Source organism: Convolutriloba macropyga, unplaced genomic scaffold (genome assembly GCF_964194025.1).
Source record: "Convolutriloba macropyga unplaced genomic scaffold, txConMacr16.3 SCAFFOLD_1613, whole genome shotgun sequence".
NCBI classification, from domain to species: domain Eukaryota; kingdom Metazoa; phylum Xenacoelomorpha; order Acoela; family Convolutidae; genus Convolutriloba; species Convolutriloba macropyga.
Window position 1 is genome coordinate 13,028 of NW_027451879.1, and position 18,980 is coordinate 32,007.

At 32.4% G+C, this 18,980-nt stretch overlaps 1 protein-coding gene across 2 annotated transcripts; it reads left to right on the top strand.

The window, feature by feature from the left end:
* The first annotated feature begins 238 nt into the window (after positions 1 to 238).
* On the top strand, positions 239 to 17,943 carry LOC142357025 (uncharacterized). 2 transcript variants are annotated; one of them, XM_075408745.1, is made up of 7 exons: positions 239 to 339; positions 10,681 to 10,722; positions 11,601 to 11,749; positions 15,107 to 15,238; positions 15,813 to 15,948; positions 16,267 to 16,383; positions 17,663 to 17,943. In XM_075408745.1, exons 1-7 carry the CDS (start codon positions 324 to 326, stop codon positions 17,680 to 17,682), a joined length of 612 nt encoding a protein of 203 aa, XP_075264860.1. In that variant the 5' UTR covers positions 239 to 323; the 3' UTR covers positions 17,683 to 17,943. The 2 variants fall into 2 exon arrangements, with proteins under 2 accessions (XP_075264860.1, XP_075264859.1); XM_075408744.1 differs by lacking the exon at positions 239 to 339 and adding an exon at positions 9,825 to 9,971.
* Positions 17,944 to 18,980: the final 1,037 nt, after the last annotated feature.

Below are 18,980 nucleotides of genomic sequence, written 5' to 3' on the forward strand. Positions count from 1 at the left end.
CAAGAGATGGAAAGTTGAGGCCACTTGTGTTGCAGTTGTTTGACACTTTTGACCACTTTGACCACTTAGAAACAGAAAACGACTAAATTCGGCATTATGTGTGTTGACTTGGACTTTAAAAAACAACTCTTTCTTTTATTTTCAGAAAACATTCTTTAATCATTCGGTCATCACATTTTGATCCATAGAAGCTAAAATTTGTATAATCATGTTCAAGTTATTTTTAAACAGATAGTTTTTCAAAGCATGACAAGACAAACTTATAATTAATTTGAAATCAGTTTTGAATTACAGAAATAAAGAAGCAGAAGTTTGAAGCAGAGATGTTGGAAACAAAACGTGAGTCTAAAAATAGAAACAAATTCGTTTCGAAATGAATTGAAAAGAAGAAACTTTAACTTTCAAACTACTTTCCAATGGTACGTTCAAATAATTTGTGTGTTATACTTGAGCGATAACGCAAGAATCTTCTACTGAAAAGGTGTTATAAAACTTTTAGAATCTACTCGCCTTGAGTTGTAATTTTGAGAAACATCTGATCAATTTTTTATTCCTTCTTTGTCTGTCGGCATGCCGTTTTTTCGTAGGCTATTTAATTAATCACTACTTAACACTTCAGCTTGACCGTTTTAGACCTCTACAAGTTTAATAAAACAAAGTTCAACATTACATGACCATTGCTCGAAATTTCGAGCATGCGTACTCGACTTGTGGGGCTTTCTCAGGGCGCATTTTTAAGATTAGAGGTGTAAGCGTTTTTGAAAAGGAGTGAAACTAGGCTAATTTAGTTCAAATGTGATTCAAAACTGGATATACGAGCTCCACATTTTGCAGAGCGCGTTTTTGGTGTTAACGTGAAAGCTTGGAAAAATGTGAAAGCTTGAGTCAAAAAGAGTATCTGATTCGTATAAAAAGTGGAACTCGTTTTTGTCACTCGATTCGAAAATTTACAGAAATTTGCTTTTTTGGACATTGGGCACGTGATGAGCTAGTTAGGTATCAAAATTTAATTAGTTAATTGGTACATATTTTGAAATATCAGTTGTGCAAGCTGACTTCAATCGTAAAAAACATCTAGTGATACCAAATTTGTACGTGTACTTAACTTAATCATATCATAGATTGTTCCCAATTTTCCATGTTAAAAAGTAGACTGCCCATAGATAAAATTAATCATATTATCTGCTACGTAAGTCGCAGTCGATTCCGATGGAAGTAAATCTAATTCGGTGCTGATCGATGATCAATGGGAAATTATTTATGAGATCTTACTGGTACAGTTTGAAAAAAAAATTTTCAGCAAAAGTTATCCAAAAAAACAATGAGTAATGAACACGAAGTATAGGTATTGTTGTTAATATCTGCTATCAAACTTGATAGCAATATATAAGTCTTGATTAACTAGCCCAGATTACTTAATTATTTTCTTCTGAAAACTAAAATTAATTGATGAAAAATAAACCTAGTCTCTTCAACTATAATATCAGTACTTTCCATAATTTTTTATTAAATGAACTCATTATTTTTGCTAACAAGTCAATTTAGTCATTTTATAACAATGTTTTTTGCTTTTTTATTCACTGTTTTAATTCTAGATTTTTTGAACGCATACTGAAAATAATAGAAGCGTTTATCAGGATTAATTTTTTGCAGCCAGCTAATTTTGCGACAAAAATCATCATATTAATAGTAATTCACCGTTTTCTTGGGAAATAAGTGCACTGACGTTAAGAAATTACTTCTACTAAATCAGTTAAAATATCACTCACAACACATTGCTCTGAGCATTGTAGCCAATGTTCGTTCATTTCCCTGTTTGGATTCTTGATAGAATGATTTTTTGGCTCAATTTAGGAATAATAGATGCGCATTTGAAGTTTGAACGCTAGCAAATAGATAGTATGAGACCAAATAAATTAACTTGGTCTGTTTTTTGTTATCAGGACACATTTTTTTTGTTGAAAAAAATTGATGAATTTTTTTTTCGCACAAAAACTGTAAGCTAAGCAACGTGTTACGAAATTTTTTGCCTAGCTCAATTATTTACCTTTTATCTTCTTTTGTGATACATAATAAGAAAAACGCAAATAAATTCAACAATGTAGCCAAAACAATTCAGAATATACTCAACTATTATTGCGGTACAAGATGTGGGTATTGACGAACCAACGTCCCATAGAGTTCTTTAAAAATACAAGTTTACAAGTTTCATTGTTTCGAGTAGGACAATTGCTTCTGCTGGGTTGACTAAAATATAAAAAAACTTTAATACATATATAAAATATCTAAAATTATGTACTAATTTAGCAATTTTCAGCGAAAAAATGAAATAGAGTTGACAATGCATCATCAAGAGTGACTTAGGACAAAAAAATCCATAGCAATTTTAAAATTTAATTAGCTGTTGTTCGGTTTTTTGACACATAATCAGACCAAAAAATCATTTCATCTTTGAAAGCTAGCGTTTATCATTCTCTCTGGCAAACATTTTTTCTTTAGAATTCAGTTTCCTGACAATACGAAATGAAAACGAGCTCTATGCCTTTTTCCACAGCAGGTTAGCAATAGCTTCTTAAACAGTGTTTTGTTTTATACTTTACTGCTTTGAGTCCCTTATTTCTGGACTCATCGATGGCAAAGGAAATCAACTCATCAGTTTCATTCAAGAGAAAAACTCTCTCCCAAAAATTTTTTTTCACTGTAAAAAATAACTTATTAAACATTACCTAACAAGTTTTTAAATTTAAGGTAATCATTAATTAGGACTTGAGAGCCAAGTCGCAGATACACTGCCTGGTCTTGTGTCACAAGAAGAATTTTTTTCAAAACTCAATCCATTTCTATTGAAGGGGGATGCCCCCAAAGGCCGGGTTCTAATCATTAAGACAGATAAAAACAGAACTTAATTTCCTACCAAAAAATTTTTGAAAAATCATCAGAGACTATATTCTAATTTTGTCCAAAATTGTGAAAAAACTTGTTCATTTTAGTCTTACGCTTAGCATTTTCTAATAAATTTTAAATTATTCTTTTATCTAACTTAATAAATGTATTGTATAGTATTTTGAACCCCACAAAGATTATTTTTCTGTTGTTTCCAGTAAGTTTACATGTCGAATCCAGTTCCCTCATTCTTCGTTCGCTTGAAATTGGCTTTTCCAATTCTTCTCGTGTGCGGAAAAACTTTACGGTCTCTTTCTGATAATTCTGTGTAAGTACTCGCGCTAACAAATTAGATAGTTCGTAAAGATGTAGTTCACAAACTGATTCTATCTGGTTTTCATTTCTTATGCTTCTAACTTCTCCACTTGGTTTAGCAAAGTATATTTTCGAGAGAAAATTTAGCTCTACTTGTAATGGCTAAGTTATTTTTCTATTTGCTACTCTGTAGATTAAGACGCCATATTGATAGAGCAGTTGTTTGTACTGTTTAAAAATTCTGAGTAAAGGTTTTAAATTGAGTTGAGCTCTTCCATCGTACTAAACTTTGATGAAGCTACTACAGAAAAAAACAAGTTGTTTCATAATTTGCTCGCAATCTCACCAGATAGTGAAAAACCATATCCTCACTGACACTTTTAGTTATAAATGCTTTTTCTCTTCTAGCTGTTCAAAGTTAATTTTTTTCTTTCCATCTTTTCTACACAATTCTTATTTTGATTCAGATTTCTCAAATGTTCTGAACACTTTGGTATCTTGGGCAATTAGCACATCTTGGCTTTTTCCACGCACGTCTGGTAGATAGTTGATATAGATTGTAAATAACTGAATTCAATGCATTCTCTCATTTAAAAAAACTTTTAAACAAGCTTAAAGTTTTTCGTCGAAATTTTTTCTAACTTCAAGAGTGAGACTGGATACGCAAGCTCTTGATAGATATACAAGTTGCTCGACATTTTCGCTTCAAAGATATGATATTATTTTTCAACAGGCAGCCTATTAACTTTCTCTATGTTATTGTTCTGAAATGTTTTTGTGGACAGTTTTTGTGTTTATATGCGTTTTTAATTATTGATCACAGTTTCATCAGTTTTATGTACCGATATAATTCAAGCCAATTAGAAAAAAATCGGGAAAAAATTGCATCAATGCACCGGTTAACTGTAATGCGTCACACTCCTCAGGTTTGATAGGTTTCGAAAAAGAAGTGAGAGGCCTATTTTATCACACGAATTTTTGTGTTTTAGAACCTGTGTTTTTTTGATCACTTCACTAGTAACTGTTTTGGAAAGAAAAAAAGAATTGACCTTTGTTTTTTTTTGTTTTTTTTTTACATTAGAATAACAACCACAACATCCCCTTTTCCTGGCCAGGTTAGAAGGTCGTTCAATTCGTCTACTTCAATGTTTACTTGGTCATTTCATGTAAATCTTCCTCTTTCCGTTGTGCCCTTTAACTATAATTATTTTTAAAAAATGGTTGGTTTGGTGCTTGTTTTTGTCAAATAAGCTTTCCTAGGAAAAACTAAAGAAAAGGTTTGGAAAAAAACAAGTTCACTTAGAGAAGGCGAGAATTTTCCATTGAAAAGTGTTGTGTTTTAACATTTCGCAAAAACTCTTATCATTTTTTGTTCCTTTTTGTTGGCTGGTTGAAAACGTTCTTCCAACTCTTCGGCGGGAGGATTGTAAACTTTTACAGGTTAAAAACCAATGTATAATAGCTCAGATTGCAAACTCAATTCCATATTCCCCATTAGGAACTAATGAAGAGTTCTGTTTTGCAAATTATGGGTTAACTTTCAACAGTGAGCAAACCTTAATTCTGAATGATCAAATTTATTGCGGTAATAACTTCTTATTTTGCATTAGCAGTTTTGCAAATTTTCTTCATGAATTAGCGGCATCTAGTGAGATCAATTTTTGCAGCTTAATAATTTTGTTTTGAAGATTTTTTCTTATTTCGAATGTTAAGTATTTAAAAGAAGAGTACGTTTAGATGTTTTCAATCTATTAAATGTTACTTAAGTCGCTGTCGATTCCGTCGGAAATACCTTTAATTTGGTACCAACAAATGTGATTAATCAAACAAACATTGTATATAACAATGTTTTAGCAAAATAGGACAATGTAGCAGGCTCTATATGAACTTATGTTTGAGATATTAATGTCATTGTTTGAATTTGACATTAAAATTAGCATCGTTAAAAAGAATCTGCACTTATCAATAATTTTTTTTACTGTAAAAGAACTCAATGATCTTGTCTAAACAGATCAATTTTAACACCATAAGGCAATGTTTTTTGCCTTTTATTTCACTAATTATTGGTTTAGGTCTCTTGGCCACATATTGATACTAACAAATGCGTACTTTAGATGTAATTTTTTGCAGGTGGCTACTTCTGTGTAAAAAAATTCAAATTCATTAGAAAAAAGTGCTCTGACCTAAAAATTTTTGTCGATGTACCTGTCGTAAATTGCACAAAAAAACTGAAAAAAAAACTTCAGATTCGACTCCTAAAAACGCTAACCTAAACATCGTGTAGCAAACAAATTTTGTTGCCTACAAAATCTAACCAATTCAGTCGAGTTGATTCGATGCATAATACGAAATTGTATATTGGAATGCTAGCAGTTTACTTAACAAACTGCCGAATTATGTTCTCTGACATAATTCTTTTTAAAATGAGAAGCTACTCAATAAATTTTTTCACAGCAGATCAACAAAAAGAATTGTAAACGTAGTTTCCTGTTTTCCACTTCACTACTTTTTGTCCACAGCTTTTGCTGAAAGACAAAATTTAAGGCAAAAAATCTCCTCAACAGAACAACTTAAGCAGCTTAAATCTTTGAACATTCAGCTTCTAGAAAAATAGTCAAAAAACATCCAGCGGAGATTTCTTTTTTTCTATATCTGAGCAGCAATTTTCGTTGATTTCTATTTAGAAATCAAATTCCTGAAGTGATTCATAATTAGACTTCAAATACAAATGTCTGTTGCTTTCTATTCAACTACGATAAAAAAAATTTCGGAACTTAAAAAAGATAAATGATGGGATTTTTAACCTTTTGATGTCAGGTAGTTATAAGCTACATGTGTGCCAAACAGTTGTTTTATCATTTTTAATAAAAACGAGTACTCTGATGCTAAAGTTGTCTTTTTTAATTACAAAAAGAGCTCAAAATAAATTCTTCCAATAGATGTACTTAAGCATTGTAAAATGGTATTTTCTACAAATCAATAAAAACTTTTCAAATAGGAAATAATGAAATCAAAATAAAAATCCGACCAATATCCGTTAATGCTCTTCATTACACTGAGCCGTATGTGCTTTTGATACAAATGCCAAGCAAACTGTTACAATTTTTTGTCCCAGAAAAGCAAATATATTGCAACTGCAAGGCAGTAAAGCAATACAAATGTTTGCCGGTCTTTTTGTCAGTATCTTGCAGTTCATTTTTGGACATAAAAAATTAATACAAGACATATCGTTTTAATTTGAAGTATTTTGATTTTCCCTGCTAGAAATTGGTTACTTGTGAGACAAAAATTATGTTTTTATTCAATTAAATATGGAATTGGAACTTTTTACTCAAAAAACTTTAGGTTTTTCTGAAAAGATAAGTCTAAGCATCTTAATTTTTTTTTTCAATTCTCAAGATGAAATGTGACTTTAAAATTAACGCGAAAAAACATTCATGTATGTGTATCTTTGATTTGATTACTAGCACTTAGATACTTTTCTACCAAATAAATGAATTTTTGTTGCGACCCCACTTGTGGGGGGAGGAACTATATACTCAAATGGGTTTTATTTGTTCAGACAATTTTGGCTGATCGATATATTCAGAGAAGTGCGAGCGGTATCATTAAAACGCTCGTCCAGCGTAGAATTCGAAATTAATTTTTTTTTAATTTCGTTTTTTTCGAAGAGTTACGGAGTTTTAAAATTTTGTGTGCGAACACAGACATTTGGCATGATTTTGCTCACTTTTTTTCATAATTTCCGTTCAAATTAAGATTTTTTCTGTAAAACTAATAACTCAAGATTACAAATCAAGCTACTAAGGGAAACAATTTTGCATTCCTAAAAGACGAAAGGCGACAGAAAAGGTAGTTTTGGTCTCATGGGTTGTTTTCTATGAAAAAAATGGAATTATATTTGAGAGCTGTTTCTTGGAAAACTTCTCGCATTTTTTTTGTTTTGATTAAAGTAACTTATGCGCTAGTCACTTTCCATATCAGTATTCCGCTAATAACGGACCTCACTTACCTTCAAATGAAGCCCAATGAACACGAAATCCGATTTCTAGGAATCGTTCTTATTTTCTTTTAGCTTTTCCCCTGAGTTTTCGAAAATTTCAATGAAATTTTGAATTTTTTTTGAAGATTTTACAGATTTTGAAGAAGTTTTTGGTTTTCCTTTGGCCTAGCTTTGTTTGCTAAAAGTAGAATAGGCTTGCTAATGCGCCTTAAGTGAACTTATCTAGTGCTTTGAGTTGACAGCTAATGGCTGTTAAGTCAATAAAAATATATTTTCCAAGTTTTTTTGAAGATTAACCGATCTCAAATTTATTATTTTTGAACTGTAAGCCATTTTGAGTAATCATGATAGTCAGTTTTTTCTACTGCAAACAAAATTTGTTTGGATAGCAATTTTGACTTCTAACTTTTGGTTTTATGACATTGATGCCACGGGTTTTCATAATCTTTTTCTTATTTTTTGGATATTTTTTCATTATTTTGGTTCCTTTTGAAATCTTAAGACATTATTGTATCGCTGATAGCTCCCATTTGTTAATAGATGTTGCTCCAAAGACCGCAGAGAAAAGCTTATGGTTTAAATGGCTTCGAAAATTTCTTCTCGCACTTTTCTATTGGACTTTTGACTTTTGCCTGTATTTGTTGTTGTTTTCATTGTCATAAGATTTATTGTGAAGTCTTGTTGATAATTCATGAATGACAGAAAACATAGTCGTCCCATCGAGGCATAGTTTAGCGTATTTTTTTACTTCCTTTCAAAGCTATTGAAACTAATGGCGCTGATATTGTGTTGTTTTTCATGGTTTTAATATACTTGTTCATATTTGTTAATTTTTTAAGTCATATTTTCAAAAACAGAAAAGCATCATCTTGCTCCTAGGAAAATAGTTGAATATAGAAAACTTTTGCTGATAATTCATTTTTTGATGGCTCCGACACTTTTTTCTCTGATTTTTTTTTGACTTTGCTGTTTTTGACTGTTGTTTTTTTTTAACTTTGTTTTGCAGTCGTAAATTGTTGAGAGTTCTCATAAGTTTCAAATTGAAATTTGAATGAATGATGTTGCTTGAAGCAGTCAGTTTATAGCGCATAGTTTTAATTTTTTCAAAAATTTTTCAATCTTTTTGGTTTTTGTTGTTCTAGACAACTTGTAACTTATTCTCATTACTGAGAGGTCCTATTCAGTTCAATGTAATTCAAAATTTAACATGTCCATTGATATCATATCGTAACTGTTTTTATGTTTGGTGAACGATATGCTTTTTTTAAAAAAGTTTTAAGTGACCAATATTTGTGATTCTTTTTCAGATTTTTTATAGCATATTCGCGTAATAACAGATCCCAATGATTTTCAAATAAATGAACTGATTTTATCGTTTAGTAAAACTTTAGCTGATTTAGTAAAAATTACAATTGAAATAAGAGAAACAAAATTCACATAAATGCTTTTTATACAACTTTAGTTCGTTTTTTTGGCTTAGTCTATCCAAATCCAGGTTCTTTGGTAATGATTTTTCAGTAAATCTACCAAGAATTGTTTCGTTGAAGGGTAAGGGTTTTTTAGAACATTTAAAATTATGAAACGTTTTTAAAAATGTTAACTGATTTTTTATATTTTTGTCGCATTATTTCTGTTCGTCGGCTTTTTACCTAGTCCCATTAAGGAAAAAACCCATCTGCCGTGTAGTTAGGAAAAAGTAAGTCTGTGAAGCTAAGGTTTTATCTGATTGCATTTGACGTTGTTACTAGGTGCTTTTATATTTAGATATTAAATTTCTGCTGTGAAATTTTAGTTTTTGCTGATTTTTTTGTTTATTTTTTTCTCGCAGTCTTTTTAATGGCAGATCGTTTGAGCGCTGCAGTGAGGCATAGCGTTATTTAATTCAATTAGTAGTTTAGGTATGCAAAAATTTATTTAACTCAAATTTCTATTTTTGATTATCTCTTCATTTGGTTGATAATTAAGTTAAAAATGTAGATGAGCCCGGGTCGGAACCCCATGTGCAAACGCACATTAACGAGCCTCCTTGTATCAATTCACTGGAATTGAGCTCTCTGAAACATAAATTTTGTTTTATATGGAAAAGAACTGAAGAAAATTTTTATAACATTGAAACTGAAGCATCTTAAATTTTTCTCTTTTTTTCCAGATCAAGGAACGATTTTAAGACTCAGTGAGAGATCTCAAAACTGAAGGAAGAATATTAATTTTCATTATATTCTATAACCATTATAAAATGCTTTCTTTTTTATTGTGCCTTACTAGCTTTTTGTTACAGTTGCCTAAGAAAAGTCTGAGATTTTCATCCCGAAAAAGCAAATACATTTGTACTTAAAGACTGTGAAACTATATCAATGTTGGATGTATTCTATTTCACTAATTGACATTTTCCAAATCGGCCCGTTGTAAAAACAGTTTGTGAAGAAGTTTTTATCAACTCGATTCATGATTAGATGATACGCAAAAAATAGATAATGCAAACATGATCTTCATTTTCAGCTCTCATCATGAGCTAAATTATCTTTTGTTCACGTCGCCAGATTTCACACCCACAGTTGTTTCCTCAAAGCTGTCAATCTGAGCAGCATATGTAGCCCTGCCTTTCAATTGGAAGTTCGAGCTGATATAATATAAACCAACTTCATAATATCCTCAAACATTTTTGGAAGCACTATCAATTTTTTGTGGATTTGGAAAGGAAAAATTTGGATCATTAAGATGCACCCAATCTCAGTAACTGCATTTTTACTTCTGTTATTTGCTCATGGCAGTAAGTTAGACATCTTCACCAGCTCATGGGCTGTTTATTTTTTAAACGTTGTTTAGATTATGTAGATCCCTAGTCCAAACCCAAGGTCAAATTTGCAAAACTTTGCAAATTGATTTACAAACTTTGTAAAATAATGTATTATATCTGCAAATATTTGCAAACAGGTTTTGCAAATTTGACATTAATCTGCAAACTTTTGCAAATTCTCACATTATTTTGCAAATAATTTTATAACTTTGACATTTTATAACTCACCATTATAGATATCATATCTCGCGGGGGACACTTTCGAACATGCTGATCATATGATCAGCATGTTCGAAAGTGTCCCCCGCGAGATATGATATCTATAATCAATCTTTTTGCCCACGCTTATTACAGTAAATACTATGAAGGTTAATTCTATATGTTGCCAGAAGTTTATGAATAAGATTTGTTTTACCAGTAGGGGCTGGACAGTTCCTAATGCTATTTGAGTTCAATTGGTTTCTTTTTTTTTCGTAGGAAAACAGTAAATTAAAAGCATAACCGCTAGGATAAATACTTACATGTTAAAAATTTTAAATTACAAATCACCATATTCGTTATTTATTGTGAATTAAATATAATGACCACACTGAGGCTGCTCGTGCATGATTCTAGATATGAAAAAAGATTTAAAAGAACCAATATGTTTATGGTAAGGAGTTTTTTCTACACTGCTTTTTAGGCTCTCAAACAGAATGTCGCGATGGATGGACTACAATATCAGGTAATTAATTCATTCCTTTTTTCTGCAGCGTTGTAATTTTTGTATTTCAAGAGATACAGGCAGAGGTCTCTGATAGCTGAGGAGAAATATTTGAGCTTCACATGCCAACGATTCATAGCTCAATACCCTCCCTCCTTGAAGCTGTCTGTGCGAAGATTACCTCTGTTTAACCTTAGCTCCAGGTTTACAACAACCTGAACAATGTCGGCTGGCGGCTGCGATGGTGGCTGTTCGCACGTAAAAAATTTCAGAAGCAAAAAAGTGACCAAAGGTCACCAAAAAAAACCAATGCCAATCATAAAATGAACATAAAACGAAAAAAATAGCTGTTGCGTTAATTCTCCCCTTCAATACTTAGAAACCATTTATTAACATTTTGTCAGACTTGGAAATTCGATGTTTTTTTATACCGAAGATGACATCACGGGGAGGGTGATCTAAAACACCCTCTCCGTGAGTTCTGCAGCTGCGTTCAAAATTACTTAGTCTGGAAGCAAGAAGAATGCAAGAAAGTCTGTACAAAAACGCCTGGGTTGCAGTTTTAGCACGAAATGATGTATAAATTGCGAAAATTAATGGGGGACAAACTTTATCTCAAAGAGCCTGCAGGTTTAGTGGTGAATGTCGCGAAGGAGGTGAATTTGCAAGGATTGCGGTCAATTTAGCAATGAAATTTTGGTGAAATTGCAGTTCTTAGAAGTCAAATTTTGTTTTTTTTTCACCGTACTCAACACCAATATTCTTACACTTCGCAGCAATTTTATAGTGTTGAAGCGTAAACCCACAAAGTCTGGTGAACGGCCTGGACATACCGATTCCTGTCCGGAATTTCAACTCCCAGCCTGGGTATATGGAATAGATGTTGATGTTGTTTTCAGGTGCTGATGATGCCAAGTGTTACAAGTTGATCAAAGAGTCATCTGATAGAGTGCACATTGATGACTTCTTTGTGAAATATTGTGATGCACTAACAGAATGCACTCTGCAGGGAGGATTTCTTGCCAGACCAAGAACTGTCCCTCAACTAGTGAGTAATGCTCATCTTTAATTCTGTTGTGATTATCATGATATATAAAGTATTTACAATTTAAAATAACTGTTAAAAACAGAGCAGTCATCGCTTGTTTTATTATATTTTTTATAATTACTCTGTTACTGAGAAACCATAATAAAACTTAAAAAAAAAACATTTTTGTTGTTTTCATTTATGTTGTTTTAATGTTGCCAGAAAAAATGCCTGTTTCATGCCACAGACAGGGCGATTTTTGTTTCTGGATGACTCGCAATCATCGTCAACAAGGGACCGAGTTAGCTGACTTAGAAAGAGCTATAAAGCTACAATAGCAAATCAAACAAAGCAAACACAGCTGGATGGACCCAGAACGAGTCATTGAAATTTCTAGCAGCAGAACATTATTTGGATCCCAATGTCAATAAGGAGGCTCGTTAATGTGCGTTCGCGCATGATGTTCCGACCCGAGCTCATCTACATTTTTGACTTAATTGTCAACCAAATGAAGAGTTACCAAAGTAGATGTTTGAGTTTAAAAAAATTGTTACAAAACCTAACTACTAAATGAATTACATAATGCCATGCCTCATTAGAGCTCTCACGAGATCTGCCATTGAAAAGACTACGAGAAAAAACAACAAATAACAAAATAGGCAAAAAAACAAAAATTGCACGGCAGAAACCCAATATCTAAATTTAAAAGCACCTAGTAACTTCGTCAAAATGAAATCAGATAAAACCTCAACTGCACAAATTTAGCTTTTCCTAACTATACAACAGATAGATGTTTTCATTAATGAGACTAAGTAACAATTCAACAAAGAGAAGAAAAAATGAGGTTAAAATCAAAAATCAATCAAATTTTATTAAATCAAATAATTTCAAAAGTTTTAAAAACTTTTAACCTAAAAAAATTTTTTGATAAATTTAAATAAAAGCCATTATGAAACGAATGGGAGCTGTCTTTGGTTAAACTAAGCCATCGGAACGCACTAAAGCAGAAAATCTCAAAAAAATACGAACAGTTTGCAATAACACAAATTATTGAAGCCATTAAAATCATTAGCTATTATCTGAATAATGTGTTTTTTTCAATATTTATTCAAACTAATTCAGCTAAAATTATACAGAAAGAATAAATAAGTTTATTATGGCTAAATTTGAAAAACAATGGGATCTGTTATTACCTGAATGTGTTAAAAGAAGAGAAAAAAACACAAATTCACCACTCACAAAATTTTTATGAAAACGCATCTTGTCCACCAAACAAAACGTCAAATACGACATCATATCAGTAGACATGTTAAATGTTGGAATTCAAGGCCTTGAATGGGACCTTTCTTTGACGAGAATAAGCTACAAGTTGGCGAAAGAACAACACAAACTGAAAAGTTTGAAAAAAACTTTGAAAATGTAAAATATCGTAAACTATAAGACCCTTCGCTGTAAACTGAATGCTTCGGGTAACATCATTCATTTAGTCGGCTATTACAAGTTATTGAAATCGGTCAGCATTTTACGGCTACCTAAAGAATAAAAAAAGCAAAATACCAAATTCAATAAAATTAGGCGAGAAAAGTGTCAAAGCTCTCATAGTATGAACTTTTCAGTAAAATCTTTTTTATTTTCAATTGTTTTTTTAACAGCAAAAGGGGTTGTTTTTATTGTTACAAAATGAATTGAAAAACAGCAAGTTTAAATAAATATCATCAAACCACGCAGTTTTTTTTAGAAGACCAATATTATAAAAAACTTTAAATTCAAAAGTTTTCAATGGAATTGAATAAACACGCACATAAAGTTCTACCTCGATGGGAAGTCAATGATATTTTCAGCCCTAGATCATCGGTATGTCATCACAAAAAGTCATACGGCGATAAAAAAAACATTAAGATAACAAAATTTTTGAGAAAACCCGTGATGTCAACGTCATAAAATTCTATAGCTTTCAACGGAAGCAATGAAAGTTCAATTGACTACCATTAAGGTCAATAGCTTTCAACGGAAATCAATAAATATCTTCAGTTTCGCCACGATGTGAGCACAAGGATTTTTGCATGCATAGGTAATCAGTAAGGCATCTCAAAAAGTTTATGACTACGAAAAAAAAAACGAAAAGGCAGAAACAAAAAATCTGTAGAAAAGTGCAGGAAGAAAGTGTTGAAGCCATTTTAACCATAAGAATTTTTCTATGGAAACTTTATCTATAATCTATTGAACGTCTTTGCTAAAACAATGGGAGCCATTAATATTAGGATAACAGGATAAGATTTCAAAAGAACCAATAATGCGAAATGTTCAAAAAATAAAAAAAATTGAAATCTTGTGACATTGAATTCATATAACCAATAGTTACAAACTAAAAGCGCTAAAGAGAAAAATTTTGGCTACAGTCAGGAAGATGGGGGTCATGCAAAAACTGATACTGACTTACAATTCACAAAAATAAGTTTATGATTAGTTAATATTAAAAAAAATTTTCAAAAATTTATTTTCAAAGTCTTAACAGCCATTAGCAGGCCACTCAAAGCACGAGATAAGTTCACTTATTGCTCATTACGAAACCTATTGAGCTTTTAGTCAAGAATTTTAGGATTCCATAAATTTGGTAAGAAAATCAAAATTTCATTGAAAATTAAGAAAACTGAGATACGAATCCAAAAAGAAAACATGAGCGATCCCTTGGAAACGAATTTTTTGTTCATTGGGCTTCATTTGGTTGTAAATGTTGTTTCCCATTAACGGAACCTCGATATGAAAAGTGACTAGTCTCTAAGTGACTCGAAAAAAAAACAAAAAAATGTGCACAATTTTCTAAAAAAAATGAGCTCTGAAATAGAATTCGAATTTTTTATCGTAAACTTCCCTATGAGACCAGAACTAGTCTTTTTATTGCCTTTCTTTCGTCTGTTAGGAACGGAAAATTGATTTTTTTATGTGGCGTGAAACGTAATTTGGAATCAAAATTTTCATGGAAAAGATGTTAATTGAGCAAAAATTACTTTAAAAGTGAGCAAAAGTGAACGGAATATCCCGTGTTGACGTGAAAATTTAAGCCTCGATATCTCCTCGAAACAAACGAAATTCAAAGAAATCTTTTTAACTTCGAATTCTACGCTGGATGAGCTTTTTAATGATACCACTCACATTTCTCTACGATGAATATAAAGATCGGCCAAAATTGTGTGAACAAAAAAAACGTTTGAGTGTATAGTTACTCCCCCCAAGTGGGGTCGGAACAACAATAACAGCTATCGCCTAGTCTAGTCTTTTTTCCTCATATCATATCCGCCAAAAGACCTAAAATTCTAAAATTATTTTTGTATGCTATTGGCTCCTTGATGTTTTTTTTATTTGTATGCTTATTTTTAGCAATCGATTGAGAATTATCTGGTGCAGAATTTTGCGAGTGACTTCAAAAATGGACACACTATTCTCCCCAATGGAATTTGGCTAGGATACAAAAGAGCCGCTTTCCCCGTTGGAGATCTCGACTATCACCAAGTAAAGTTTAAGTCACGTTATCATTCCAAATCCCCTGAGTTAATTGTCATAATTCAAACATTTTTTTAATCATTAGGAAATTTTAAAACTTTGACCATTTGCAGACCTACCATTCAGGTATTGTGCAATCCTACAAAAAACATCGCGCGAAAATCACATTCGTAGGTATTTTTCATCAGCATTTCTTTGGCTGCTCAGAGACTATGGAATAGACTCAACACACTTTAATTATTCTGGTGAGGACGGAACACGCGTCTGGTTAACGTACGAAAGTCTGGAGAACGCTCGAAGGTCTGGAAATAAGCCCGTCTGGATGATTCTAAACATGGACACCTTCCGTCTGGGACAATGCCGATTTCTTGAAACCTCAGCCTGTGAAACGCAGCCAACACCACCACAGATAAACATACCAGAGCATAGAAACTGACTCATTAACAAGTCGCTATTTTGTATATTTGTAAGTTAATGTTTCTTATTTGGAGTCTTGCGTCATGTTTTCTTGTCCACTTTGTTGGTTTTCCCTCGTCCCAACATATTGTCATTATTGCCAGTTCTAATTGTTCATGTTGTTTAGGACGTGAGACCTTCACGTATTGACCCCTTTGAGTACTATGATGTGTACATAGACTGCCCCAAAGAGATGATGAATGAAGAACTCTGGAGGAACAGTTCTCGCAGCCCACAACCAGATGACAAACCAAGGAATACGGGTAACTCCAGAAAAATTGTACGAAACTAGGACTAGTGTTCCGTTTCTATTAGGGAACAAGAAGTTGTTTTTCATAAGCATGTATGAAAAAAAAGTCTTTGAATCATTGTCCAACGATATTATTGGCAAACAGTTTGAAATTTGGTGGATATCGATTAAAGTTTGTTTTTGTTTTTATGACTATCTAAGAAAATCTTGAGTAGTAATTGTAATACTTCTGCAACAGTTTCCAACTTTTTTCGTTATTTGTCAAGTCTGCGCATGGGCTTTGTTAAAAATGTTTATGTTTGACGATTTAATTCCTTTTTGTTTGTTGCAGATCCCTTTTTGATCGACGAGCGGTGTGTCGTGAAGAAAAAGATTGGAGACAACAAGATCCGAGGCACCGACGACTTCGACTGCGAGGACGGCATGATACACGCCACATTCTGCGAAAGTTTGTACCTATTGTATGTCTCTAGTTGAGGCACTCACTTATGAACACACTATTTTTGATCAAAAATGGCACCAAGTAGCTATGATCAACCCCGATGAGTTATGAATTTTTTTTGGCCTTAATTAGGATGCTTCACCGTATAATTTTTTCTGTACTGACAGCTTATGCGACTCAAGGCCATCTTACTAGCAATAGTAGAAAGAATTTGCGAATCTTTTCATAAGTCAGCTTCTAAGCCCATTGATTGTTGATACGATTATTAAGAACCGCAAGAACGCACACTAACTTTGAATGAGCCCCAAAGTTATCTTTTTTTTCTATTTTCAATAAATTTTTCCGCGCAACCATTGGCTCCAATCTCACAGCTCTGGATCGTTATCTTTTTCAGCCATCTAATTGATGCTCGCTGAACCACACAATCGACTCTTAAACCAATCTCGCTTTGTATTTTTTTTTTACTAAGAACCCCACTAATTTACGTTTCTTCGTACTAGGAAACTGTTTTTTACCCTCATGTTCCGTCGTTTCTTCTAGTACACCTGTTTTCATGCATAGAATTTTTTTCAAATTTATTTTACTCTTGGGATTCTTTTAGCTTCAAATTTATCTCATTGAGATCCCCTTTGTCTCTAATTCGTCTTAGGATTCTTACAGTTTCTATGTTCGCATTGTGGAGATTGCGGACTGGCACATACTTAGCGTCAGCAGCAATTCTCAGCTTGTTCCTTATTAGGATTTCTGGCACGATTTCCGTTATTTTGCTACGTCAAAAATAGGATATTGGCAAGATTTTTGGGAGTCAACGCACATGGTAAGCTGCAGAAGGCGAATTCTCTTTATCGTTGCAAAGACATAAGTTCTTTTTCACTTATGTTGTTGTTAGACATAAGTTCTTTTTCACTTATGTCTAACAACAACATTCTTGTCCCACATTTAATTTCTTTTCTTGCTGTCACTCTTTTCAGCATGAGAAAAAACAAACAATATCAAAGGCTATAAAAAGCTGTAGAAAGATTTTTCAAATACTCTGAAGACATTTTTTTGATTTATGTTCACTAAATCTTTTAAAAAACCTTATGAACTTTTACCAGGGAATCTTGGTATTTACGTTTGTGGCAATATGATTCAAAATGTCGAGAGATGTTCAGATCAAGCATGTCTTATTAAAACGTATCAAATTTTATTTCAAAGTGTAGGGCAATGATAATGACCAGCACACCAGTACTTAAAACTAAAACTGAGATAAATATAAATCTCATTATTGATTTTTACGTTTCAGTCTGCCTCGGCCAAGCTTAGTATGACTCCCGATGTTGCTGAGAGGACGTCGCTGAAAAGAAGCAACTAAATGCATGTATCACAACCAAAAAACTATCCTCGAATTATCTGGAGTCCGATTGACTAGAGATGCTTGATCGGCTATTAATAAATACCTGAAGAACTTGTATTAGGGTACCAATACAGTACTTGATACAACTTAGTGAAAGTGGGGATGGGTATTCTGACGGGACTTTGATGGGCGCTCTCGCATTTGACGAAAAAAAAATATATTATGACAAATTATACTCAACAAAGTTACTATATCCGTTTCTAACATTCGAGATAGAATACTAACTTAAAAAATCCCAAATTTTGTCTCAGGGATTAAGATTTTAAAATTTTCACAAAAATCTCTAGAACTTAGCATGATATTACTCTACAAGTATATATGAGTTTTTTTGAGATTCTACTAAAAGATCTTTTTATAAGACGTTTTAAAAATAATGAATTCCATTAAATCAGTGAATTAAATTTACCGTATAAAATTCCATATAAAAATTTTAAATTAAACGCATTTCTGTGCGAGTGAAAAGATAATAAGAAGTTTTAAAAACTTATAAAACTAATAAAAGTATTTAGGAAAAAATACAAACTTGAACTTCTGATTGCTTTGCAAATTTTTATTTTTAAATTTCAAAAATCAGCAGTCCTTCCTAGATCTGGGAAAAAAATTTGATGTTTTGATTTAATACCTATGGACCGGGATGGGATGTACTGAAGTGTGCTACACTCAGTAACACTATTTGATAATCTTAGTGCTATTATGAGAATTTACGTTATAGTGCGTGAAGCACAAACCTGAATTGGGCAAAGTCCACTTAACCGTGTGAACAAATTACTAAGTAATTTTGAATAAACTACTTTTTTTAAGATCACTAACTCAAATTGAGAATACAATGACGTGATATTGTCACGCCACTTTGAGAACACCAACTTAACCTTGATAACTCTATCGAAACTGCTATCTTTATCCAATAGTATACTAGAGAACCACGTGTCCGCAAGTATAAAAGGAGCTTGCACTCTGAACAACCAGCACAATTTGGTCCCCGATAACTTCTGATTTAAATCATACTCCCGTATTGCTCCCTTGCTTAATTCTCAGCTTACTTGAGATAGATTTTAACTTAGAATTTTTTGTGACAAAATCTTAACTAAAAAATTTCTAAGTCATAAAATATTAACTTAGCACGATTTTGGAAATCAGATAAGCTCAGTTAACTTCTCTAAGTTATAAAATAACATCTCTTAAATTCTGTCTAAGTTCCAAGGTAACT

What these genes read in the sequence shown, in the direction of transcription:
- LOC142357025 (XM_075408744.1), top strand. Translation starts at nt 9,920, where the DNA reads ATGCACCCAATCTCAGTAACTGCATTTTTACTTCTGTTATTTGCTCAT. An exon ending in TGGATGGACTACAATATCAG is followed by an intron (nt 10,723 to 11,600) that starts GTAATTAATTCA and finishes TGTTGTTTTCAG; the next exon opens with GTGCTGATGATGCCAAGTGT. An exon ending in CAAGAACTGTCCCTCAACTA is followed by an intron (nt 11,750 to 15,106) that starts GTGAGTAATGCT and finishes GCTTATTTTTAG; the next exon opens with CAATCGATTGAGAATTATCT.